The following is a 26,552-nucleotide window of genomic DNA, read 5'->3' as shown; positions in this document are numbered from 1 at the left end:
TTTCCATGTATGGAGTGAATACAAATGTATGTAGGTGTTTTGTGACTAGCAAGTGGAACATTTTGTGATACCCTTAAGATTCAGGATGAAAGATTAATATGAACTTTTGGATGTTTGTGCTTTGGGGAAACGTGTGACAAGTACAAGGCGAGGAGTAAACCTGTCACAGATGCCACTTTTTTCCACAGCCTTGGATCATATCTAATCACGACTGATTAGCATGCGATGCGTGGGCGATAAATGTTTGATCAGGTGCGATGGGAAACCGGGGTCAATTAGGTTTAAAGCAAGGGGTTACAATAAACCGATATATTTTCTGGAGAACGGCACACTTATGGCTAAGTTTCACAATTGTTAACCAGAGTAAGTATTCGAAGGCGGCATGATGGCGCAAGTGGGTCCTTTCTGTGTGGAGTTTGCATGTGTTCCCCGTGTCTGCGTGGGTTTCCTCCGACAGTCCAAAGACATGCAGGTTCGGTGAATTGGAGACACTAAATTGCCCCTAAGTATGTATGTATGTTTGTCTGTGTCTGCCCTGCGTGTGAGTGCGTTTGTCTGTGTGTCTGCCCTGCGATGGACTGGTGACCTGTCCAGGGTGTTTTCTCGCCTCTCGCCCTATGAGCACTGGGACAGTCTCCAGCACCCCCCGCGACCCTAATTGGGATAAGTGGCTTTGAAAATGAGTGAGTGATGAGCAAGTATTCCAGCTGTCAGCAAAGCTGATTTGAAAAGAACGACCATATACAAATTCGGATAAGTGGTGCCCTTTGAGAAGTTTTTCCCGTATTATCGGAAAAGTGGCCACATTTAAAGCTCAGGTTCTCAGATTTCCTTGCTCTTTGGTTAATCAGCAAAGTAGAGACGCCCACTCGCGTCTCTCTGCAAGTCGTAAACGTACACTAAACTTTCTTATTGTGCCGTTGAGTTCAACAATTGTGTCTTATCACCTGAGGAACTACCACGTTTATATTTATGTGCTGGACGATATGATCACAGAAATCCATACAACAATGTTCTGAACACTTGAACATGCCTTCATATAGTTATATATTATGTGATGAATATATAATATGATAATTGTGTGTGTGTGTACATATATATATATATATATATATATATATATATATATATATAAAAATGAAAGTGTATTGGTGTGAATGGTATTGCATGTGTAGGCTCATATGTAATTTAACAGATGCCTAATTTGTTGTTGCTTTTCTTAAAGCAGTTTATTGACATTAAAATGGTGCAGCTGCAGCAACGGAAAATGGTCAGTCTGACTGCCACACAGTCACCTTTTCAACACCCACATACACAGTGGAAAAGTGTTACAATATTTCTGTCCTTGAAGCGCCAGGGGTTCTGGAGACAGTGATATGTGAGAGTTATGTTCTTCACATTCAGTCCATGTGAGTCCATGTGGTATTTCAACAACCATGTGGTATTTCAACACCATGAACAGGTAAACTTCAAAATCTTGTTGAGTTTCTTTCTTTCTTTCTTTCTTTCTTTCTTTCTTTCTTTCTCTTCTTAGGCTCTTCTCAGGCACTTTTGTTATGCTGTGGAACTTTTGTAGATGCTTGAACAACTGTTTAACATTGATCTGCTCCTACATCCTCATATTTTTTTTATTTGCTCAAGGGCACTGCAGACTCAGAGAGGTCTCTGGCCAGTATCTAAAATCAGACTGGCCTGCAACATCTCCTCCGCCACTCCGTCTCATTACCGATCCTAAACCAACACACATAAACATGCTCCTGTTGATCCACGGATCAGTAAAGCTTCTACTAAATTTTGTTTCAGTCATAAGCATTAAAATAAAGGAGTTAGCTCATGAAAATTTTGCGGAACCTCAACTCTCTCTCTCTCTCTCACACACACACACACACACACACACACACACTGTCATGGCCCTCTGGGTTTTTGTCCCTTTTCCCCCAGGCCATGGTTGTGTTTTTCTTTGTGTTCCCCTGCAGGTGTGCTGGTGGTGTGGCAGGAGGCAATCAGCCCAGTTAGGTACAGTACACTGGCGCACAGTTGTACCTTGGATTTAAAAGGGCTGCAGCTACTACTCCTGGGGGCTTTTTTTCTCTCTTTTGCCTGTTTTGGGACGCCTGTTGCAGACGTGTACCATTTTTTGTGAGAAGGCTCGCCTCAGCGACACCCTGTTTTTTTGGAACTTTTGGCAAGTCTTGGTGGCTGCATTTGTTCTTTTGGTTGCGTAAGCCAAATAAAATAACATTTGGTCCAACACTACTCTGCATTCTCCCCCTTCACTGGTTGCTCTCACCTGGTGGGCGTAACAGTTGGGGGCTCATCTAAAACTAGATGTGTTGGTTGAAAGTTGGTATTGTTTTGGCTTTTTTTGTTTTTCTACTTTTGAACTTATAATACCACAAGGTCAGGGAAAACTTTTTGTGTATATGGATAACTTTTGACTTCAGTAAGTGCTCCATACTTTATTGAAGGGGGCCAGAGTGAGTATAGATTTGGAAAATTAATATTTTAGAATTGAATAATTGAATTGTAATTGATTGGTATTTAGCCTTATTGAACTCCATAGCAATAATAATTTTGTGTTTTGCGCTACTTCATTGGTTAAAAAGAAAGAAAGAAAGAAACCTCATTTTTCGTTAACGTTCAAACTAGATCTGCCAGTTCCTGATTTTCTGGAAAAAATAGAATCCTCCCTGTGGTAGGTAAAGAACGTGTCCTTGGACGCACTATTTCTTGTTGTAGTCTGTTGTTTTAGTAGTGGTCATTACTGAAACTTGGGAACAAATCTCCGGAGCGACCGTGATGTACCGAGGCAAGGTAGAGGGGTAAGGACAAGTGCGCCCCATCCATACAAAAGTGAGGGTGATTGATGAGTACCCTGTCCCTGCCACTAAGAAAGAATTAATGCTTTTCCTCGGCATGGTCAGATATTATTGTTGCTTTTGCAGGAACTTTTTTCTTTGGTTGTTGCCCTGTTAACCGATCGGCTGAAGTCCAAAGGTTTTTTTTAGTGTGGACTGATGCCTGTCAAAATGCATTTGACAGAGTTAAAGTCCTTCTAACTTCTGCACCTGTCTTGATGGCTCCATAGCCAGAAAAGCCATTTACCATTCAGGTGGATGCCAGCAAGGTGGGGGCAGGGGCGGTGCTATTGCAGGAGGATGGCTCTGGGATATAGCATCCCATTTGTTTCTTTTCACGGAAATCCTCAAGTTATCAACTGAATTGTTCCGCCATTGAAAAGGAGGCACTTGCCTTGATATTGTCACTCCAACACTCTGAAGTGTATGTTGGTGGGAGTGGTTCACCTGTAGCTCTATACAGTGACCACAACCCTCTCACATTTCTCCATTCGCTTCAAAAATCACGAGGTGGTGTCTTTTCCTTCAGCCGTATCATTTAGATATCCGACATATCAAGGGCTCAGAAAACATAGTGGTAGATGCGTTATTGAGAGCACTTGCATGTTAGGGGAAAAAATATTCACAGGTTTGTATGTAGGCTAATGCCTAAAGGTTTGTTAATGAAGTTGAGGAATACTCCATCAACTACCGTAATGGAACCAACCCTGACTGAAGTGCAAATAACATCATACAAATGTTCTCCGGGAAAATCAATTCAAGGGCAGATCTACTCAAAGATATGGTCAAGAAAAACTCAGCTGAAATTGAGAACGTGAGTGAGGCTATTAATTCACAGAGATATTATGGTGTTATGACCCTGAGTCAAAAGTGTGCATTGTAGCACGGGTCATCATTGGGAGTAGGGAAAAGGGGAGTCACTTTCCTGTCATGCTCAGTTACCCCTAGGCTGGTCATAATAATGGACTTGAGGAAGGAAAGCGATATGTTGAAAAGAGAAAATGTGGAGTTAAAGAAAAAGATGGCATATCTGGAATGAAGAGGTAATGAGCAGGAGCGGTACAGCTGAGGATGGTGTCTACATCTATATGGTGTAGCTGAAAACCCTGAGAATGTAAAGGTCAGAGAAATCTGCAGAGCAGTGATTCCAGAGGCGGAGAGGAATGAGGTGGCAGCAGCGGTGGACATCACACAGCATCTTGGTTGACTTATGCTGCATTCCATTTACCCGAGTTGACCACATTCCCAGTACAACAAGTCAGAAAACCGTTTCAGCCAGGTTAGCCATTGTTAGCCATTGTTAGCAATACCAGTTGATGACACACATTACATGGTATTTTGCGCATACAAACACTGTAGCAACATGTCCACAGATAGAAGTTGGACAGTACTGTGTGTACAACTGATTTAATGAGACACAACTAAGACAGAGATGCCAATAAACAGTAAACTACTAGAGCTTTCAATAGAGCTTCACTACTGGGGGCAGCCATCTTGAATTTTGAAGTTGGGGTTGATGAGGATCCTCCGACTTTCTGAGTTGGAAATCCGACTTCAGCGGGCAGTCCCATTGAAATTTCCGATTGGGAACTCCGACTGGGAGTCACCATTTTGTTTTAACTATTCCTGAGGCTGAAAAGAGAAAATGTGGAATTAAAGAAAAAGATGACATATCTGGAATCAAGAGCAAGAGCGATATAGCTGAAGATGGTGTCTACACCACGAACCCCCTCACACCCTGCGCTCTCAAGATTCTGGACTATTAGTCATTCCAAGAGTTAAAAAGAAGTCCGGCAACCGAGCCTTTTCCTACCGCTTTCCCTTTCTCTGGAATTGTTTAACTACAGAAGTTAGAGAGGCAAACTCTCTTCATACCTTCAAAACCAGACTAAAGACTTACCTATTTTCTCTAACTTATGGATAATATATATTATATATATATATAACATATATATTGATTTGACTTTGTTATGGACTTGTAAAGGCCTTTGAGACTATCAACAGTGATATTAGGCTATAAATAAACCTTTATTATTATTATCATTATTATTATTATTATTATTATTATTATTATTATTATCCCTCAACAGCACAGCATTGCCCTCAGGCAACGCAGTTTTCTTAAGCCCCATGTCCAGTACATGTCATTTTAAATCACTGCAATCAATTAGAATGGTCAAACAAGTATCAAAGAACAGTCCAATCAGGTGTGGGAGTCACCATGAAGCATCATTTGAAAGTGGGACTTCCTTTTCTGACACATGGTCACAGGAGCACATGGTGTGAGAAGAAGGTAAGCTCATTTACTTTAATCTTATTTGAGATGATATAAAATGTAAATACAATATGTGTGTGTGCATGAAGGTGTAGTGAAGCTTTTTGTCAGGTTTTGTGAAGGTTTTTTTTTATTTTGCACGTTCGGAAATTCAGTTTTTCTTTTCGTTGCCTCAGGGCAACGTTGTATGAAAAGGGGTACTTTCAAGTATGTCTTTGCTGACAATGTGTTTTGATGTTATCACTTATTATCACATGAATTTGTGCACAATATGAACTTTAAATATTTTTGTGTTTATTTATTTTTGATTTAATTTTACTTTTTTGAATACATTTTGACAGAAAAATGGATGTAAGATTGTTCTATGGAAGAAAAGAGCAGTATCAGCATGTTAGGCAGATCCCATCTGACAGTGAGGACAGTGAGATAGACAGCAATGACAGTGAGGAGGAGTGGAATGGAGAAAAAGGTTTGAGCAGAAGTGAAAAAAAATAGGGTTTTAAATATTGCTCCTGTGGTTGTTACTGAGCTCATTTGTACACAACCAAATCTAATGTGTTGATTAATTTTCCGTAACCCAAGTTCTGACAGTAGCTCTGGTCACCATTGAAATGATAGGTTTATAAGGCAGACAGCATACAAAATAGGGGTCAAATATCAAGCTGTAGTTATTCTTGTTGTGTTTTTGTTGGGATTGGGAACTTACTTTTTATATATTTTTATAGACGCTCAAGATACCAGTGAGGATGAAGTTGAAGACAAAGATGATGATGTCAATCTGTCTGAGGATGACAGAAGTTCCTCCCAGACCCGATGGATGGAAAACGTGTCACACCACTGCCTCTCCAGTACACCCTGAATGGTTACACATCCCTGCATCAGCTGGTGAAATTCTGTCGCCATACGAATATTTCAAAAGTCTTATCTCTGACGACCTCTTTGAGCTCATTGTTAATGAGTCAAACCTGTATAGCATCCAGTGCTGATGTGATGCCTCTTGCACAGTGGGAGGCCATTGAAAGATTTCTTCATTTCAGCAACAACAGTCATCAGCCCACAAAAGATATGGCAGATTACGAAGAGCCGTACAAGATTCGGCCTCTCCTAAACCACATCCTCGCCAAGCTGAGGCAACTTCCTATGCGTGAGACATTGTGTGTGGATGAGCAAATGGTGCCATTTAAGGGCAAGAGCAGAATTAAGCAGTACCTACCCAGTAAACCAAAAAAATGGGGTTACAAAACACTTGTCCTTGCTGGATCAGATGGAGTTCCACAAAATTTTGAAGTTTATACTGGGAAAGCTGTCCATCCACCAAAGCTTCCAGATGTAGGGGCAAGTGGGAATGTGGTACTGCGCCTAGCAGAACCAATACCGAAGAACAGGAATTTCAAGCTGTTCTTGGACAATTGGTTTAGCTCAGTCCCACTGATGCTGTTGTCCCAGCAAGGCATCCACTGTCTGGGTACGGTGCGCTGTAATCGCTTGCATGGCAGTTCCATGATGGCAGATGCTGATCTGAAAAGATTTGGCTGTGGGTCCTTCCAGGAAAAAACGGCCTATGTTGGAAATACCCAGCTGCATGCAGTCAAGTGGTATGACAACAGGTCAGTCACCCTCCTCAGTACCTATGTAAGTGCTCACCCTGTATCCCATGTTGACAGATGGGACAGAGGCCAAAAAAACCCCATCAAGGTCCCATGCCCTGCAGGAGTATCCACATACAATCAGCACATGGGAGGTGTTGACTTGGATTCACTGATTGCTTTATATCGCACCAACATCAGGTCAAAGAAATGGTACCACCGCCTTGTCTTTCATTTGATAGATATGGTAGTGGTGACAAATTGGCTCATCTACAGATGGGACTGTGCTGACAATGGAATGACAAGAAGTGACTACATGCGCCGGTATACCCTCAAGTCCCAAACTGCACACAGTCTGTGCAAATCCAAAAAAGATGTCAGGAAGAGAGGGCGAACCAGTGGTGGGATTTCCCAACAGTATGAGGAGAAGAGGAGGAAGCAGGGGCCCACAGCTCCCATTCCTTAACCAGGATGTCCGCTTGGACAACACCTCACACTGGCCAATAATGTGTGACAAGAAGGGAAGATGCAGGGTCCCTGGGTGCACAGGAACACCCAAAATGTTGTGCAAAAAGCGTAATGTACATCTCTGTTTTACAGCAGAGAAGAACTGCTTTTTGATGTTTCACACGGAGTGAAATCTCCTTACATGAAGTACACGATATGACACGACACACTACATGACACAAACCTACGCCTGTATTAAATCCAATATGTAAATATGTTTCAAGTGTTCTTCCCTTTTTTCTTTATGATTTATTGACATTTTAAAAAAGATTTTGTGATTCTATATTGTTCTCTGCACATTGTTTTATGATCTATAAATTCATGATTTTCTCTGTGAATCTATACCGTGGCCGCTCAGCGTGGTCCTTAGGTAACGAAAAAATATTTTGGTGTCTGGGGGTACAAAAAATAAAAAAAATATGTTGTCAATAAAATGTCCCAAAATTAACCAAGAAATGATATGGAATTATTTTTGTCATGTACCATCACAGTATGTTATTATTATTATTATTATTGTTATTATTGTTATTATTATTATTATTATTATTATTATTATTATTATTATTATTATTGTGAAGTGTGGTGACTATTCAGAAGTAATAACCCCAAAAAGTAGTCTAATGGTCATTTAAACAAGCTCATCTTTATTGATAAAGAGGAGGAAACTGAATGCATGACTTTGACAGCGTTAGTTAGCGGCAATGGTCTGGTCGATCCATGAACGGAGCTTGGTGACGCGGGCGTACACTGCAGGGACGTTGGTCGCACAGGTGCTTCTTCCCCAGGACACGATACCAACCAAAGTCCAGGCACCAGATTTCTGACACACCAGAGGACCACCAGAGTCACCCTGAAACAGAGAATCAAACACAGATCAGAGTGGATATGTGCATTCTCTCTCTCTCTCTCTCTCTCTCTCTCTCTCTCTATCTCTCACACACACACATACACACAAAAACTCATACAAACAGTGGGCTATTTTTCCATTCACATTTTAGCTATACAGCAATGACATCAATGCAAAGCAATAGTCATAAGACTTTTTAAACCTTGCAACATTGCAACAACTATATTAAATGTTGTAATATAATACAATGATGTAATACCTGATTTATGTTTTAACAGTAGCTTTCATTAATCTGTTATGTTGTCATATTTTGATTCATGTTAATACCATGCAGGAGGAGGAACCAGCTGCTCCAGCACAGATCATGACATCAGAGATGCTGCTTCCCCAATAACGCTGACATTCAGTGTTGGACAGCAGGGGCAGGGCAGTCTGCTGCAGGATGGTAGCGCCTTCAGGAACTGAAAATGAATAAAGAAAGAGAGAGAGAGAGATAGAGAGAGAAATACCACATCCCAGGACTGAGATTTTTACACTGGAAACTAAGCATAGAGAATACTGCACTAAACGTATTGGATGTGACAAAGAGCAAATAAGAACCCCACTATATTGACTTTTTTCTGTAAACAAGGCAAGGATTTCACTGATAACTCATGAAAATCGTGAGATTACCATAGTATTTGGTCCGACCCCAACCACTGGTCACACACTTCAGTCCAGCAGGGAAGTTGTCGTAGGTTCCAGCCAGACACACAGGAGACACACGGGTGTTGAGCTGGGCAGGAGAGGCCAGTTTGATCAGAGCAACGTCATTGCTCATGGTATTGGTGTTATAATTGGGGTGCTGGAAGACCTGCAAGTCAGTAATGAGAGACAGAGAGAAAGAGAGAGATGGGAAGAGGAAGGGTGAGAGAGAGAGAAAGTAAGAGAGTTCTCCTTTTTCTTTTTTTTTCTTTTCGTCCATATGATTAGTTTTCTTTGCATATGATTACAAAAACAACACCTCTTGGTCCAACCGCACCTTTGTTTTATGGTCATTTAACCCAGACTGCTTAAAATCAAATGTCAGATACTGAATGTTTTTCTTAATCTGAAATATGAGAAAGATGTTAATGGACAAACCCTGAGAATTTTCATGGTCTGGATGCTCTCAGTGTTGGAAGCACGGTTGTGCTCTCCCAGGATCACACGATCAGATGTCCTACAGCAGAGATCATGAGAGTTGTTATGTCAATTCCTTTGTTTATAAAAAAATCATGGAAAAAATCTGATATTTATCATTCTAATCTATCCATACTTGACTTCACAGTGAGCAGCAGTCACAACCCAGTACTGGCTGATCACGGAGCCACCGCAGAAGTGGTGACCGGTGTAATCCTATTGAAAGGAGAAATCAGTACAATTCTGTTTCATTATATTCCACAACGAAGTACTGAATTGAATATGCAGATCAAGTCACTAAGAATTTAAAAAAAAGCAGAAGACTGATTGAAAACATATGTCACTTATTTAGGCTAAAGTCCATGACAGATCCGCTGCACAGAGGAAAATATGTTTACAAGTAACATGTTGTATTTTCGAATCATAGAGCTGGGCTCAATTTAGAAAAATGAACTGTGATTCTATTAACTATAAATAACTTTCTGTGAATGGTAACCACTCCCAGACTTCAGTTACCAAACTGACTGAAGTGAAATCTTTCTAAGGCTCAACACTAGCTTGCCTGTAATTGTGCTGATGAACATGTCTGAGCGGATGGTACAAGGACTTTGAGGAAGATCTGACTGTATATTATCTCACCTGCAGAGACGCCTGCCAGGGCCAGGAGTGGGGCACAGCATCCTCACCATCCACAATCCTTGAATAGCCAGTGACAACTGGCTGGATGGCAGGGACACCACAACCTAGATACACACACACACACACACACACACACACACAAAATCAGCATCTTTTTTTTTTTTTTGCATAATTCAGCCATCTGGATTAAAACTATCCTTTTTGAGTTTTCAGCTCATTCAGTTCAGTTGAAAAGCAGAAATGGCACAAATGTTTTTCTTAAATCATATATTTTAACAGCCCCGGATTACCTGTTTCATTCAAATGCTTCAAAGGAATAACAACAAACATTATAAACTAAGTTCGCACTGAGAAGTAATTCGTTCTGAAAACAGGAGAAGACAAAAGGCAGAGTATGGAAACAGTACCGTAGGTTACGCTCACAAGAGCAAGGCAAGACAGGATCCAGAAAAGAGCCATGTTTTCAGCTTGATTCCTGAGGGTGGATCGGGGATTTTTATACGGATTCAGGGGTGGGTGTGTGTCAACAAATTTGATAATCTTGGTTTATTCCAGGCTCACCTGTTCAATGTAAGATAACCAAATATTTTTCGCATGCCACATGTTTATGAGGAATTGGATGGAAAAAAATGATGTCACCTTGTAATTTTACATGATTTTCAATCTCATTTTAATTTTCTTAAATGCGAATCGCTCCTCAACAACAGCATTGTTAGAGTTTCAAAAGTCCGTCAAATATAAACGGATGTGCGTATTTATATTTGACGGAATTTTGAAACTCTGACAATGTTGCTGTAACGCTCTTAACTTTACTTCGACGCTTTTGATGACAAAAACAAATCCTAAAAGCGCTTCGAGGATGTTTAATTTTCAGGAAGTTTTCAATTGGAATGTCGATCACACCGTTATAATCTCAATAACAACATTAAATGCAACAACCAGAGAAAACATTAGCCTGTGATGCCTCACAATGATGTTATTATGTGACGTTTTATTATGTGCGTTCAGGTTAAAACATCGGTTGACACCATATTTAATGCCAGTATGGTGACTCATGAGTAACAGCCTGTAGAAATTAGATACATTAAAAGCCCAAAACGTGTATAATATTTCCAGCGACGTTACAAATTACACAAAGCATAGTGATACCTCGGAGACAGATTAATTTTAGAGCGGACATGTGGCGTAACTTAATTTCTTGGATTATTTTAATAATCCGACAAATTAATGTTTGAGTATTGAAATAATTATTACGTTGAAATTGTCGTGCGACATTAGTGACGCCAGGTTTAGTCCCGTTGAGCAATATGTGTGTTTTCACTGATTAAACAGGCTCTGCCTAAACTTTCTAGGTAGAGTTCCTGCAGGGAAAGGAAAAGTGTGATATTATTAAACAGATAAGGTGGTGGAAATCTTCCTGTGTACAGATGCTCATTATGGCAGTAGATCTTCCATGTATGGAGTGAATACAAATGTATGTAGGTGTTTTGTGACTAGCAAGTGGAACATTTTGTGATACCCTTAAGATTCAGGATGAAAGATTAATATGAATTTTTGTGCTTTGGGGAAACATGTGTGACAGGTACAAGACAAGGAGTAAACCTGTCACAGATGCCACTTTTTTCCACAGCCTTGGATCATATCTAATCATGACTGATTAGCATGCGATGTGTGGGCGATAAATGTTTGATCAGGTGCGATGGGAAACCGGGGTCAATTAGGTTTAAAGCAAAGGGTTACAATAAACCGATATATTTTCTGGAGAACGGCACACTTATGGCTAAGTTTCACAGTTATTAACCAGAGTAAGTATTTCCAAGGTGGCATGATGGCGCAAGTGGGTCCTTTCTGTGTGGAGTTTGCATGTGTTCCCCGTGTCGGTGTGGGTTTCCTCCGACAGTCCAAAGACATACAGGTTAGGTGAATTGGAGACACTAAATTGCCCCTAGGTATGAATGTATGTTTGTCTGTGTGTCTGCCCTGTGTGTGAGTATGTTTGTCTGTGTGTCTGCCCTGCGATGGACTGGCGACCTGTCCAGGGTGTTTCCCCGCCTTTCGCCCTGTGAGCACTGGGATAGGCCCTAGTACCCCCTGCGACCCTAATTAGGGTAAGCGGCTTTGAAAATGAGTGAGTGATGAGCAAGTATTCAAGCTGTCAGCAAAGCCGATTGAAAAGTATGACCATGTACAAATTTATATAAGTAGTGTACTTTGAGTTTTTCCTGTTTAATTTGAAAAGCGGCCATATATAAATGAAAGTCTATTGGTTTTGCATGTGTAGGCTAATATGTAGTTTAACAGCAGCCAAGTTTGTTGTTGTTTTCCCTAAAGGAGTGTATTGACATTAAAATGATACAACTGCAGCAATGGAAAATGGTCAGTCTGACTGCCACACAGTCACCTTTTCCACACCCACACACACAGTGGAAAAGGGTTACAATATTTCTGTCCGTAAACTGACAGGGCTTGTGGAGTCAGTCATATGTGAGAGTTATGTTCTTCACATTCAGTGCATGTGAGTCCATGAACAACCATGTGGTATTTCAGGACCATGAACAGGCAAACTGCAAAATCTTGTTGAGTTTGTTTCTTTCTTTCTGTCTGTCTGTCTCTTCTTAGGCTCTTCTCAGGCACTAGCTCATGAAAATAATGTGGAACCTCAACTCTCTCTCTCACACACACACACACACACACACACACACACTGACTGTCATGGCCCTCTGGGCTTTGCCCCTTTTCCCCCAGGCCGTGGTTGTGTTTTTCTTTGTGTTCCCCTGCAGGTGTGCTGGTGGTGTGGCAGGAGGCAGTCAGCCCAGTTAGGTACAGTACACCGGCGCACAGTTGTACCTGGGATTTAAAAGTGCTGCAGCTACTCCTCTCGGGGGCTCTTTTTCTCTCTTTTGCCTGTTTTGGGACGCCTGTTGCAGACGTGTGGCATTTTTGTGAGAAGGCTCGCCCCGGCGACACCCTGTTTTTTTGGAACTTTTGGCAAGTCTTGGTGGCTCGCATTTGCTCTTTTGGTTGTGTTGGGCAAGTAATATAACATTTGGTCCAACACTACTCCGCACTCACCAGGTGGGTGTAACAGTTGGGGGCTCGTCTAAAACTAGACGTGTTGGTTGAAAGTTGATATTGTTTTGGCTTTTTTTGATTTTCCACTTTGTTTGAACTGATAATACCCCAAGGTCATGGAAACCTTTTGTGTGTATGGATAACTTTTGACTTTGGTGAGTGCTCCATACTTTATTGAAGGCGGGAAGAGTGAATATAGATTTGGAAAATTAATATTTTAGAATCGAATAATTGAATTGTAATTGACTGGTATTTAGCCTAATTGAACTCCATAGCAAGAATAATTTTGTGTTTTGCGCTACTTCATTGGTTTAAAAAAAAAAAGAACGAAAGAAAGGAATCAAATTTTTTGTTAACCTTCGTAACAGATCTGCCAGTGCCTGATTTTCTGTGGTAGGTAAAGAACGTGTCCTTGAACGCACTGTTTCTTGTTTTAGTTTGTTGTTTTCTGGATGGTAAGGGGTTTAGTAGCAGTTGTCTCGGGGGCATGTCCGAAGTTTGGGGAGCTGCTGGTCAATTGGCAGTTTTCTCAAGCCTACGGGATCCAGTGCATAATTACCTGATCCCAAGCCTTCTGAAGATCAGGGTCAGCGTTAGTTAGTGGCGTTTGATGATAGTGAGGGTTGGGGAAGATTTATTTCATTATAGGTACCGACAGATTGGAATTTGTTACTTCATTGTGAATTATTTTGTTGGAATTGATTGCCATTATTACAAATGTGAAGCATTGAGCATCCTCCCTGTGGTAGGTAAAGACGTACTTAAGGGATATTGGCAGGTCCTGTTAATGGAGCAAGGGCACAAAATGTCAGCATTTATTAGTCCTGATGGTTTGTTTTCTTATCATGTTATGAGTTTCAGTCTGAGGAACGTGTCCACAATGTTCCAGAGATTAATGAATTAAATGGTTGCGGGACTGGACGGAGTTACTGTTTATCTGGATGACGTAGTGGTCATTACTGAAACTTGGGTACAAATCTCCGGAGCGACCGTGATGTACCTAGGCAAGGTAGAGAGGTAAGGACAAGTGCGCCCCATCCATACCAAAGTGAGGGTGATTGATGAGTACCCTGTCCCTACCACTAAGAAAGAATTAATGAGTTTCCATGGCATAGTCAGATATTATTGTTGCTTTTGCACGAACTTTTTTCTTTGGTTGTTGCCCTGTTAACCGATCGGCTGAAGTCCAAAGGTTTGCATTTGACAGCGTTAAGGCCCTTCTAACCTCTGCACCCGTCTTGATAGCTCCATGGCCAGAAAAGCCATTTACCATTCAGGTGGATGCCAGCAAGGTGGGGGCAGGGGCGGTGCTATTGCAGGAGGATGGCTCTGGGATACAGCATCCCATTTGTTTCTTTTCACGGAAATCCTCAAGTTATCAACTGAATTGTTCTGCCATTGAAAAGGAGGCACTTGCCTTGATATGGGCTCTCCAACACTTTGAAGTGTATGTTGGTGGGAGTGGTTCACCTGTAGCTCTATGCAGTGACCACAACCCTCTCACATTTCTCCATTCGCTTCAAAACCCAATCAATGCCTCACGAGGTGGTGTCTTTGCCATATCATTTAGATATCCGACACATCAAGGGCTCAGAAAACATAGTGGCAGATGTGTTATCTAGAGCACCTGTATGTTAGGGGAAAAATATTCACATCTTTGTATGTGGGCTAATGCCTAAAGGTTTGTTAATGAAGTTGAGGAATACTCCATCAACTACCGTAATGGAACTGACCCTGACTGAAGTGCAAATAACGTCATACAAATGTTCTCCGGGAAAATCAATTCAAGGGCAGATCAACTCAAAGATATGGTCAAGAAAAACTCAGCTGAACTTGAGAACGTGAGTGAGGCTCTTAATTCACAGAGATATTATGGTGTAATGACCCTGAGTCAAAAGTGTGCGTTGTAGCACGGGTCATCATTGGGAGTAGGGAAAAGGGGAGTCACTTTCCTGTTATGCTCAGTTACCCCTAGGCTGGTCATAATAATGGACTTGAGGAAGGAAAGCGATATGTTGAAAAGAGAAAATGTGGAGTTAAAGAAAAAGATGGCATATCTGGAATGAAGAGGTAATGAGCAGGAGCGGTACAGCTGAGGATGGTGTCTACATCTATATGGTGTAGCTGAAAACCCTGAGAATGTAAAGGTCAGAGAAATCTGCAGAGCAGTGATTCCAGAGGCGGAGAGGAATGAGGTGTGAGCAGCGGTGGACATCACACAGCATCTTGGTTGACTTATGCTGCATTCCATTTACCCGAGTTGACCGCATTCCCAGTACAACGAGTCGGAAAATCGTTTCAGCCAGGTTAGCCATTATTAGCCATTGTTAGCAATACCAGTTGATGACACACATTACATGGTATTTTGCGCATACAAACACGGTAGCAACATGTCCACAGATAGAAGTTGGACAGTACTGTGTGTACGACTGATTTAATGAGACACAACTAAGACAGATGTCCCAATAAGCAGTAAACGACTACAGCTTTCACTACTTCACTACAGGGGGCAGCCATCTTGGATTGTGAAGGTTGGTGAGGATCCTCCGACTTTCTGAGTTGGAAATCCGACTTCAGCGGGCAGTCCCATTAAAATTTCCGATTGGGAACTCCGATTGGGAGTCACCATTTTGTTTTAACTATGGTAAATTTCCTGATGCTGAAAAGAGAAAATGTGGAATTAAAGAAAAAGATGACATATCTGGAATCAAGAGCAAGAGCGATATAGCTGAAGATGGTGTCTACACCACAAACCCCCTCACACCCTGCTCTCTCAAGATTCTGGACTATTAGTCGTTCCAAGAGTTAAAAAGAAGTCCGCTGGAAACCGAGCCTTTTCCTACCGCTTTCCCTTTCTCTGGAATGGTTTACATTGTTTTATGATCTATAAATTCATGATTTTCTCTGTGAATCTATACCATGGCCGCTCAGCGTGGTCCTTAGGCAACGAAAAAATATTTTGGTGTCTGGGGGTACAAAAAATAAAAAAAATGAACCAAGAAATGATATGGAATTATTTTTGTCATGTACCATCACAGTATGTTATTGTTATTATCATTATCATTATCATTATTATTATTATTATTATTATTGTTAAGTGTGGTGACTATTCAGAAGTAATAACCCCAAAAAGTAGTCTGATGGTCATTTAAACAAGCTCATCTTTATTGATAAAGAGGAGGAAACTGAATGCATGGCTTTGACAGCGTTAGTTAGCAGCAATGGTCTGGTCGATCCATGAACGGAGCTTGGTGACGCGGGCGTACACTCCAGGGACGTTGGTCGCACAGGTGCTTCTTCCCCAGGACACGATACCAACCAAAGTCCAGGCACCAGATTTCTGACACACCAGAGGACCACCAGAGTCACCCTGAAACAGAGAATCAAACACAGATCAGAGTGGATATGTGCATTCTCTCTCTCTCTCTCTCTCTCTCTCTCTCTCTATCTCTCACACACACACATACACACAAAAACTCATACAAACAGTGGGCTATTTTTCCATTCACATTTTAGCTATACAGCAATGACATCAATGCAAAGCAATAGTCATAAGACTTTTTAAACCTTGCAACATTGCAACAACTATATTAAATGTTGTAATATAATACAATGATGTAATACCTTCTTTATGTTTTAACAGTAGCTTTCATTAATCTGTTATGTTGTCATATTTTGATTCATGTTAATACCATGCAGGAGGAGGAACCAGCTGCTCCAGCACAGATCATGACATCAGAGATGCTGCTTCCCCAATAACGCTGACATTCAGTGTTGGACAGCAGGGGCAGGGCAGTCTGCTGCAGGATGGTAGCGCCTTCAGGAACTGAAAATAAAGAAAGAGAGAGAGAGAGATGACATCTCAGCATTCAAATTTCTGCTCAGGAATGTCTGAGCAACCGGAAGATGCTTGGGCAATAATTCCTCCACCTATAACCCAAACATTGGAAACTAAGCATAGAGAATACTGCACTGAACATATTGGATGTGAAAAAGAGCAAATAAAAACCTCACTACATTGACTTTTTTCTGTAAACAAGGCAAGGATTTCACTGATAACTCATGAAAATCGTGAGATTACCATAGTATTTGGTCCGACCCCAACCACTGGTCACACACTTCAGTCCAGCAGGGAAGTTGTCGTAGGTTCCAGCCAGACACACAGGAGACACACGGGTGTTGAGCTGGGCAGGAGAGGCCAGTTTGATCAGAGCAACGTCATTGTTCATGGTATTGGTGTTATAATTGGGGTGCTGAAAGACCTGCAAGTTAGAAATGATAGAGAATGAGAAAGAGAGTGATGGGAAGAGGAAGGGTGGGAGAGAGAGAGAAAGTAAGAGAGTTCTTCTTTTTCTTTTCTTTTCTTTTCTTCCATATGATTCCTTTTCTTTGCATATGATTACAAAAACAACACCTCTTGGTCCAACCGCACCTTTGTTTTATGGTCATTTAACCCAGACTGCTTAAAATCAAATGTCAGATACTGAATGTTTTTCTTAATCTGAAATATGAGAAAGATGTTAATGGACAAACCCTGAGAATTGTCATGGTCTGGATGCTCTCAGTGTTGGAAGCACGGTTGTGCTCTCCCAGGATCACACGATCAGATGTCCTACAGCAGAGATCATGAGTTGTAATGTCAATCACATTTCCTTTGTTTATAAAAAAATCATGGAAAAAATCTGATATTTATCATTCTAATCTATCCATACTTGACTTGACAGTGAGCAGCAGTCACAACCCAGTACTGGTTGATCACAGAGCCACCGCAGAAGTGGTGACCAGTGTAATCCTATTGACAGGAGAAATCAGAACAATTCTGTTTCAGTATATTCCATAACGAAGTACTGAATTGAATATACAGATCAAGTCACTAAGAATTTAAAAATAAAAGAGCAGAAGACTGATTGAAAAAATATGGCTAAAGTCTATGATAGATCTGCTACACAGAGGAAAATGTGTTTTTCAATAATCAACATGCCACTCTTCCTAATCGTAGAGCTGGGCTCAATTTAGAAAAATGAACTGTGATTCTAGTAACTAGAAATAACTTTCTGTGATTGGTAATCACTCCCAGACCTCAGTTATCAAACCGACTGAAGTGAAATCTTTCTAATGCTCAACACTAGCTTGCCTGTAATTATGCTGATGAACATGTCTGAGCGGATGGTACAAGGACTTTGAGGAAGATCTGACAGTAGATTATCTCACCTGCAGAGACGCCTGCCAGGGCCAGGAGTGGGGCACAGCATCCTCACCATCCACAATCCTTGAATAGCCAGTGACAACTGGCTGGATGGCAGGGACACCGCAACCTAGACACACACACACACACACACACACACACACACAAAATCAGCATTTTTCATGCATAATTCAGCCATCAGGATTAAAACTATCCTTTTTGAGTTTTGAGCTCACTCAGTTCAGTTGAAAAACCAAAATGGCACAAAGGTTTTTCTTAAATCATATACTTCAACAGCTCTCTAAAATTATACCGGATCATCTGTTTCACTCAAATGCTTCAAAGGAATAACAACAAACATTATAATGAACTAAGTTCACACTGAGAAGTAATTCGTTCTGAAAACAGAAGAAGACAAAAGGCAGAGTATGGAAACAGTACCGTAGGTTATGCTCACAAGAGCAAGGCAAGACAGGATCCAGAAAAGAGCCATGTTTTCAGCTTGATTCCTGAGGGTGGATCGGGGATTTTTATACGGATTCAGGGGTGGGTGTGTGTCAACAAATCTGATAATCTTGGCTTGTTCCAGGCTCACCTGTTCAATGTAAGATAACCAAATATTTTTCACATGCCACATGTTTATGAGGAATTGGATGGAAAAAAATGATGTCACCTTGTAATTTTACATGAGTTTCAATCTCATTTTAATTTTCTTAAATGCGAATCGCTCCTCAACAACAGCATTGTTAGAGTTTCAAAAGTCCGTCAAATATAAACGGATGTGCGTATTTATATTTGACGGAATTTTGAAACTAACAATGTTGCTGTAACGCTCTAGTGTTAACTTTACTTCGACGCTTTTGATGACAAAAACAAATCCTAAAAGCGCTTCGAGGATGTATAATTTTCAGGAAGTTTTCAATTGGAATTTCGATCACACCGTTATCATCTCAATAACAACATTAAATGCAACAACCAGAGAAAACATTAGCCTGTGATGCCTCACAATGATGTTATTATGTGACGTTTTATTATGTGCGTTCAGGTTAAAACATCGGTTGACACCATATTTAATGCCAGTATGGTGACTCATGAGTAACAGCCTGTAGAAATTAGATACATTAAAAGCCCACAACGTGTAAAATTTTCCTGTGTACCAATGCTCAATATGGCAGTAGATCTTTCATATATGGAGTGAATACAGATGTATGTAGGTGTTTTGTGACTAGCAGGTGGAGAATTTTGTGATACCCTTGAGATTCAGGATGAAAGATTAATATGAACTTTATAATATTATATATTATATGTATAATATTTCCAGCGACGTTACAAATTACACAAAGCATAGTGATACCTCGGAGACAGATTAATTTTAGAGCGGACATGTGGCGTAACTTAATTTCTTGCATTATTTTAATAATCCGACAAATTAATGTTTGAGTATTGAAATAATTATTGCGTTGAAATTGTCGTGCGACATTAGTGACGCCAGGTTTAGTCCCGTTGAGCAATATGTGTGTTTTCACTGATTAAACAGGCTCTACTTAAACTTTCTAGGTAGAGTTCCTGCAGGGAAAGGAAAAGTGTGATATTATTAAACAGATAAGGTGGTGGAAATCTTCCTGTGTACAGATGCTCATTATGGCAGTAGATCTTCCATGTATGGAGTGAATACAAATGTATGTAGGTGTTTTGTGACTAGCAAGTGGAACATTTTGTGATACCCTTAAGATTCAGGATAAAAGATTAATATGAACTTTTGATGTTTGTGCTTTTGGTAAACACGTGTGACAAGTACAAGACGAGGAGTAAACCTGTCACAGATGTGACTTTTTTCCACAGCCTTGGATCATATCTAATCACGACTGATTGGCATGCGATGCGTGGGCGATAAATGTTTAATCAGGTGCGATGGGAAATCGGGGTCAATTAGGTTTAAAGCAAAGGGTTACAATAAACCAATATATTTGCTGGAGAACAGTGCACTTACAGCTATGTTTCACAGTTATTAACCAGAGTAAGTATTCGAAGGCGGCATGGTGGCGTAGTGGATCCTTTCTGTGTGGAGTTTCCATGTTGTCCCTGTGTCTGCATGGGTTTCCTCCGACAGTCCAAAGACATGCAGGTTAGGTGAATTGGAGACACTAAATTGGCCCTGGGTATGAATGTGTGTTTGTCTGTGTGTCTGTCCTGTGTGTGATTGTGTTTGTCTGTGTGTCTGCCCTGCGATGGACTGGCGACCTGTCCAGGGTGTTTCCCCGCCTTTTGCCCTGTGAGCACTGGGATAGGCTCCAGCACCCCCCGCGACTCTAATTGGGATAAGCAGCTTTGAAAATGAGTGAGTGATGAGCAAGTGTTTGAGTTGTCAGCAAAGCTGAAAAGAACGACCATATACAAATTTGTATAAGTAGTGCACTTTGAGAAGTTTTTCCTGTTTAATTGGAAAAGTGGCCATATATAAATGAAAGTGTATTGGTGTCAATGGTATGTCATGTGTAGGCTAATATGTAGTTTAACAGCGGCCTAGTTTGTTGTTGTTTTTCTTAAAGGAGTGTATTGACATTAAAATGATGCAACTGCAGCAATGGAAAATGGTCAGTCTGATTGCCATATAGTCACCTTTTCCACACCCACACACACAGTGGAAAAGTGTTACAATATTTCTGTCTGTGAACTGACAGGGCTTGTGGAGACAGTGATATGTGAGAGTTATGTTCTTCACATTCAGTCCATGTGAATCCATGAATGATCATGTGGTATTTCAAGACTATGAACAGGCAAACTGCAAAATCTTATTCTCTAGTTGAGTTTCTTTCTTTCTTCCTGTCTGTCTGTCTGTTTATTTCTTTCTATTTTTCATATTTTTCTTATTTGTTCAGGGGCACTGCAGACTCAGAGAGGTCTCTGGCCAGTATCTAAAATCAGACTGGCCTGCAACATCTCCTCCGCCACTCCCTCTCATGACCGATCCTAAACCAACACACATAAACATGCTCCTGTTGATCCACCGATCAGTAAAGCTTCTACTAAATTTTGTTTCAGTCATAAGCATTAAAATAAAGGAGTTAGCTCAACATTTTGTTGAACCTCAACTCTCTCTCTCTCACACACACACACACACACACACACACACACACACACACTGTCATGGCCCTCTGGGCTTTGCCCCTTTTCCCCCAGGCCGTGGTTGTGTTTTTCTTTGTGTTTCCCTGCAGGTGTGCTGGTGGTGTGGCAGGAGGCATTCAGCCCAGTTAGGTACAGTACACGGCGTACAGTTGTACCTTGGATTTAAAAGTCCTGCAGCTACTCCTCTCGGGGGCTCTTTTTCTATCTTTTGCCTGTTTTGGGACACCTGTTGCATCTGCCAGTGGCTGATTTTCTGGAAGAGATAGAATCCTCCCCGTGGTACGTAAAGACCATATCCTTGAACGCACTGTTTCTTGTTTTAGTTTGTTGTTTTCTGGATGGTAAGGGGTTTAGTAGCAGTTGTCTCGGGGGCATGTCCGAAGTTTGGGGAGCTGCTGGTCAATTGGCCTACGGGATCCAGTGCATAATTACCTGATCCCAAGCCTTCTGAAGATCAGGGTCAGCGTTAGTTAGTGGGGTTTGATGATAGTGAGGGTTGGGGAAGATTTATTTCATTATAGGTACCGACAGATTGGAATTTGTTACTTCATTGTGAATTATTTTGTTGGAATCGATTGTCGTTATTACAAATGTGAAGCATTGAGCATCCTCCCTGTGGTAGATAAAGACGTACTTAAGGGATATTGGCAGGTCCTGTTAATGGAGCAAGGGCACAAAATGTCAGCATTTATTAGTCCTGATGGTTTGTTTTCTTATCATGTTATGAGTTTCAGTCTGAGGAACGTGTCCACAATGTTCCAGAGATTAATGAATTAAATGGTTGCGGGACTGGATGGAGTTACTGTTTATCTGGATGACGTAGTGGTCATTACTGAAACTTGGGTACAAATCTCCGGAGCGACCGTGATGTACCTAGGCAAGGTAGAGGGGTAAGGACAAGTGTGCCCCATCCATACAAAAGTGAGGGTGATTGATGAGTACCCTGTCCCTACCACTAAGAAAGAATTAATGAGTTTCCTTGGCATGGTCAGATATTATTGTTGCTTTTGCACGAACTTTTTTCTTTGGTTGTTGCCCTGTTAACCAATTGGCTGAAGTCCAAAGGTTTGCATTTGACAGAGTTAAGGCCCTTCTAACCTCTGCACCCATCTTGATAGCTCCATGGCCAGAAAAGCCATTTACCATTCAGGTGGATGCCAGCAAGGTGGGGGCAGGGGCGGTGCTATTGCAGGAGGATGGCTCTGGGATACAGCATCCCATTTGTTTCTTTTCACGGAAATTCTCAAGTTATCAGTTGAATTGTTCCGCCATTGAAAAGGAGGCACTTGCCTTGACATGGGCTTGAAGTGTATGTTGGTGGGAGTGGTTCACCTGTAGCTCTATGCAGTGACCACAACCCTCTCACATTTCTCCATTCGCTTCAAAACCCAATCAACGCCTCACGAGGTGGTGTCTTTTCCTTCAGCCATATCATTTAGATATCCGACACATCAAGGGCTCAGAAAACATAGTGGTAGATGCGTTATCTAGAGCTCCTGTATGTTAGGGGGAAAAATATTCACAGGTTTGTATGTGGGCTAATGCCTAAAGGTTTATATATGAAGTTGAGGAATACTCCATCAACTACCGTAATGGAACCGACCCTGATTGAAGTACAAAATCACATCATACAAATCCTCTCTGGAAAAATCAACTGAAGGGCAGATCAACTCAAAGATATGGTCAAGAAAAACTCAGCTGAACTTGAGAACATGAGTGAGGCTCTTAATTCACAGAGATATTATGGTGTTATGGCCCTGAGTCGCAAGTGTGCGTTGTAGCACGGGTCATCATTGGGAGTAGGGAAAAGGGGAGTCACTTTCCTGTCATGCTCAGTTACCCCTAGGCTGGTCATAATAATGGACTTGGGGAAGAAAAGCGATATGTTGAAAAGAGAAAATGTGGAGTTAAAGAAAAAGATGGCATATCTGGAATGAAGAGGTAATGAGCAAGAAAACCCTGCTGAGAATATAAAGGTCAGAGAAATCTGCAGAGCAGTGATTCCAGAGGCGGAGAGGAATGAGGTGGCAGCAGCGGTGGACATCACAAAGCATCTTGGTTGACTTATGCTGCATTCCATTTACCCGAGTTGACCGCATTCCCAGTATAACAAGTTGGAAAACCATTTTAGCCAGATTAGCCATTGTTAGCAATACCAGTTGATAACAACACATTACACGGTATTTTGCGCATACAAACACTGTAGCAACATGTCCACAGATAGAAGTTGGACAGTACTGTGTGTACGACTGATTTAATGAGACACAACTAAGACAGAGGTGCCAATAAGCAGTAAATGACTACAGCTTTCACGACTTTACTACTGGGGGCAGCCATCTTGAATTTTGAAGTTGGGGTTGGTGAGGATCCTCCGACTTTCTGAGTTGGAAATCTGACTTCAGTAGGCAGTCCCTTTGAAATTTCGAGTGGGAACTTGGAAATGTCGACTTTCGAGTTCAAATGGAACGCACCATTAAAACAGGGGAAGACACAAATGTGAAACCACACCTAATCATTATGAGATTTGTGTCGAGAGCAGCGGGGGTTCTTACATGGAAACATGCTAAGAAAAGCAACTTTCTGTACCACATGTATAGTTGACACAGCGCATACTTGGGTAGAGAAGTACAACAAAACCCAACAACCCCAGCCAAGTTTCCCTTATTTTCACATTTAAAACTCAAGCAAAATCTTCCATTGCTCAATATAGAGTCACCATTTTGTTTTAACTACGGTAAATTTCCTGATGCTGAAAAGAGAAAATGTGGAAAAAGATGACATATCTGGAATCAAGAGCAAGAGCGATATAGCTGAAGATGGTGTCTACACCACAAACCCCTCACACCCTGCGCTCTCAAGATTCTGGACTATCAGTCTTTCCAAGAGTTAAAAAGAAGTCCGCTGGCAACCGAGCCTTTTCCTACCACTCTCCCTTTCTCTGGAATGGTTCAGCTACAGAAATTAGGGAGGCAAACTCTCTTCATACCTTTAAAACCAGACTAAAGACTTACCTATTTTCTCTAACTTATGGATAATATAATATTGATTTGACTTTCTTATGGACAGGTAAAGGCCTTTGAGACTATAAATAGTGATATTAGGCTATAAATAAACTTGTTTTATTATTATTATTATTATTATTATTATTATTATTATTATTATTATTATTAAGAGTGGTGACTCTTCAGAAGTAATAACCCCAAAAAGTAGTCTGATGGTCATTTAAACAAGCTCATCTTTATTGATAAAGAGGAGGAAACTGAATGCATGGCTTTGACAGCGTTAGTTAGCAGCAATGGTCTGGTCGATCCATGAACGGAGCTTGGTGACGCGGGCGTACACTCCAGGGACGTTGGTCGCACAGGTGCTTCTTCCCCAGGACACGATACCAACCAAAGTCCAGGCACCAGATTTCTGACACACCAGAGGACCACCCGAATCACCCTGAAACAGAGAATCAAACACAGATCAAAGTGGATACGTGCATTCTCACTTTCTCTCACTCTCTCTCTCTCACACACAAACACACACAAACGGTGGGCTTTTTTTCCATTCACATTTTAGCTATACAGCATTGACATCAGTGCAAAGCAATACTCATAAGACTTTTTAAACCTTGCAACATTGCAACAACTATAATAAATGTAGCAATGTCATACAATGATGTAATACCTCATTTATGTTTTAACTGTAGCTTTCATTAATCTGTTATGTTGTCATATTTTGATTCATGTTAATACCATGCAAGAGGAGGAACCAGCAGCTCCAGCACAGATCATGACATCAGAGATCCTGCTTCCCCAATAACGCTGACATTCAGTGTTGGACAGCAGGGGCAGGGCAGTCTGCTGCAGGATGGTAGCACCTTCAGGAACTGAAAATTAATGAAGAAAGAGAGAGAGAGAGATAGAGAGAGAAATACGACATCCCAGGACTGAGATTTCTGCTCAGCAATGTCTGAACAAACTGAAGATGCTTGGGCAATAGTTCCTTCACCTATAGCTCAAACACTGGAAACTAAGCATAGAAAATACTGCACTAAACATATTGGATGTGAAAAAGAGCAAATAAAAACCTCACTACATTGACTTTTTTTCTGTAAACAAGGTAAGGATTTCACTGATAACTCATGAAAATCGTGAGATTACCATTGTATATGGTCCGACCCCAACCACTGGTCACACACTTCAGTCCAGCAGGGAAGTTGTCGTAGGTTCCAGCCAGACACACAGGAGACACACGGGTGTTGAGCTGGGCAGGAGAGGCCAGTTTGATCAGAGCAACGTCATTGTTCATGGTATAGGTGCTATAATTGGGATGCTGGAAGACCTGCAGGTCAGAAATGAGAGAGAGAGAGAGAAAGATAGGGGGAGGCAGGGCAGGAGAGAGAGTCAAAGAGAATTCTTCTGTTCCTTTCTTTTCTTTTCTTCTGTACGATTAGTTTTCTTTGCATATGATTATGTTTTTCATTAAAAAACAACACCTCTTGGTACACCTGCACCTTTGTTTTTCCGGTCATTTAACCCAGACTGCTTAAAATCAAATGTCACATACTGAATGTTTTTCTTAGCCTGAAATATGAGAAGGATGTTAATGGACGAACCCTGAGAATTGTCATGGTCTGGATGCTCTCATTGTGGGAAGCACGGTTGTGCTCTCCCAGGATCACACGATCAGATGTCCTACAGCAGAAATCATGAGAGTTGTGATGTGAAGCAAAGGAAATGTGATCATCAAAAAATCATGGAAAAAATCTGATATTTATCATTTTAATCTATCCATACTTGACTTGACAGTGAGCAGCAGTCACAACCCAGTACTGGTTGATCACGGAGCCACCGCAGTAGTGGTGACCAGTGTAATCCTATTGAAAGGAGAAATCAGTACAATTCTGTTTCAGTATATTCCACAACGAAGTACTGAATTGAATATACAGATCACGTCACTAAGATTTTCAAAAGAGCAGAAGACTGATTGAAAAAATATGACTTATTTAGAACAAATATCACACACATAGGCTAAAGTCTATGATAGATCTGCTACACAGAGGAAAATGTGTTTTTCAATAATCAACATGCCACTCTTCCTAATCGTAGAGCTGGGCTCAATTTAGAAAAATGAACTGTGATTCTAGTAACTAGAAATAACTTTCTGTGATTGGTAATCACTCCCAGACCTCAGTTATCAAACCGACTGAAGTGAAATCTTTCTAAGGCTCAACACTAGCTTGCCTGTAATTGCGCTGATGAACATGTCTGAGTGGATGGTACAAGGACTTTGAGGAAGATCTGACAGT

The 26,552-nt window shown here is 41.1% G+C and overlaps 3 protein-coding genes across 6 annotated transcripts in view; all 3 read right to left on the bottom strand.

The window, feature by feature from the left end:
- Nucleotides 1-7,914: 7,914 nt before the first annotated feature.
- On the bottom strand, nt 7,915-10,332 carry LOC115826312 (chymotrypsin A-like). Of its 2 annotated transcripts, none has more exons than XM_030790088.1 (7): nt 10,281-10,332; nt 9,874-9,977; nt 9,365-9,450; nt 9,196-9,271; nt 8,746-8,926; nt 8,401-8,525; nt 7,915-8,076 (listed from the first exon to the last, which is right to left on the bottom strand). In XM_030790088.1, the coding sequence occupies exons 1-7, from the start codon at nt 10,330-10,332 to the stop codon at nt 7,915-7,917; spliced, it is 786 nt and encodes a 261-aa protein (XP_030645948.1). The 2 variants fall into 2 exon arrangements, with proteins under 2 accessions (XP_030645948.1, XP_030645947.1); XM_030790087.1 differs by having other exon boundaries at nt 8,401-8,534; nt 9,196-9,274; nt 9,371-9,450.
- A 5,821-nt stretch (nt 10,333-16,153) lies between these two features.
- Nucleotides 16,154-18,623, bottom strand: LOC115826313 (chymotrypsin A-like). 2 transcript variants are annotated; one of them, XM_030790090.1, is made up of 7 exons: nt 18,572-18,623; nt 18,157-18,260; nt 17,652-17,737; nt 17,479-17,554; nt 17,027-17,207; nt 16,638-16,762; nt 16,154-16,315 (listed from the first exon to the last, which is right to left on the bottom strand). In XM_030790090.1, exons 1-7 carry the CDS (start codon nt 18,621-18,623, stop codon nt 16,154-16,156), a joined length of 786 nt encoding a protein of 261 aa, XP_030645950.1. The 2 variants fall into 2 exon arrangements, with proteins under 2 accessions (XP_030645950.1, XP_030645949.1); XM_030790089.1 differs by having other exon boundaries at nt 16,638-16,771; nt 17,479-17,557; nt 17,658-17,737.
- A 5,915-nt stretch (nt 18,624-24,538) lies between these two features.
- LOC115826310 (chymotrypsin A-like) overlaps nt 24,539-26,552 on the bottom strand; it is a 2,471-nt gene continuing 457 nt past the window's right edge. Inside the window, exons 3-7 of one of the 2 annotated variants that reach the window (XM_030790084.1) lie at nt 26,035-26,120; nt 25,860-25,935; nt 25,405-25,585; nt 24,997-25,121; nt 24,539-24,700 (exon numbers count right to left, since the gene is read on the bottom strand). In XM_030790084.1, the coding sequence (XP_030645944.1) occupies nt 24,539-24,700; nt 24,997-25,121; nt 25,405-25,585; nt 25,860-25,935; nt 26,035-26,120 (630 nt within the window). Of the gene's footprint in view, nt 24,701-24,996; nt 25,131-25,404; nt 25,586-25,859; nt 25,939-26,034; nt 26,121-26,552 lie in introns of both variants that reach the window. The other variant, XM_030790083.1, reaches the window with a different exon arrangement.

This window comes from Chanos chanos, chromosome 13 (assembly GCF_902362185.1).
Source record: "Chanos chanos chromosome 13, fChaCha1.1, whole genome shotgun sequence".
Taxonomy (NCBI): domain Eukaryota; kingdom Metazoa; phylum Chordata; class Actinopteri; order Gonorynchiformes; family Chanidae; genus Chanos; species Chanos chanos.
The sequence above is the reverse complement of the archived record's forward strand: the minus strand, read 5'-3'. Positions and strand labels throughout refer to the sequence as shown.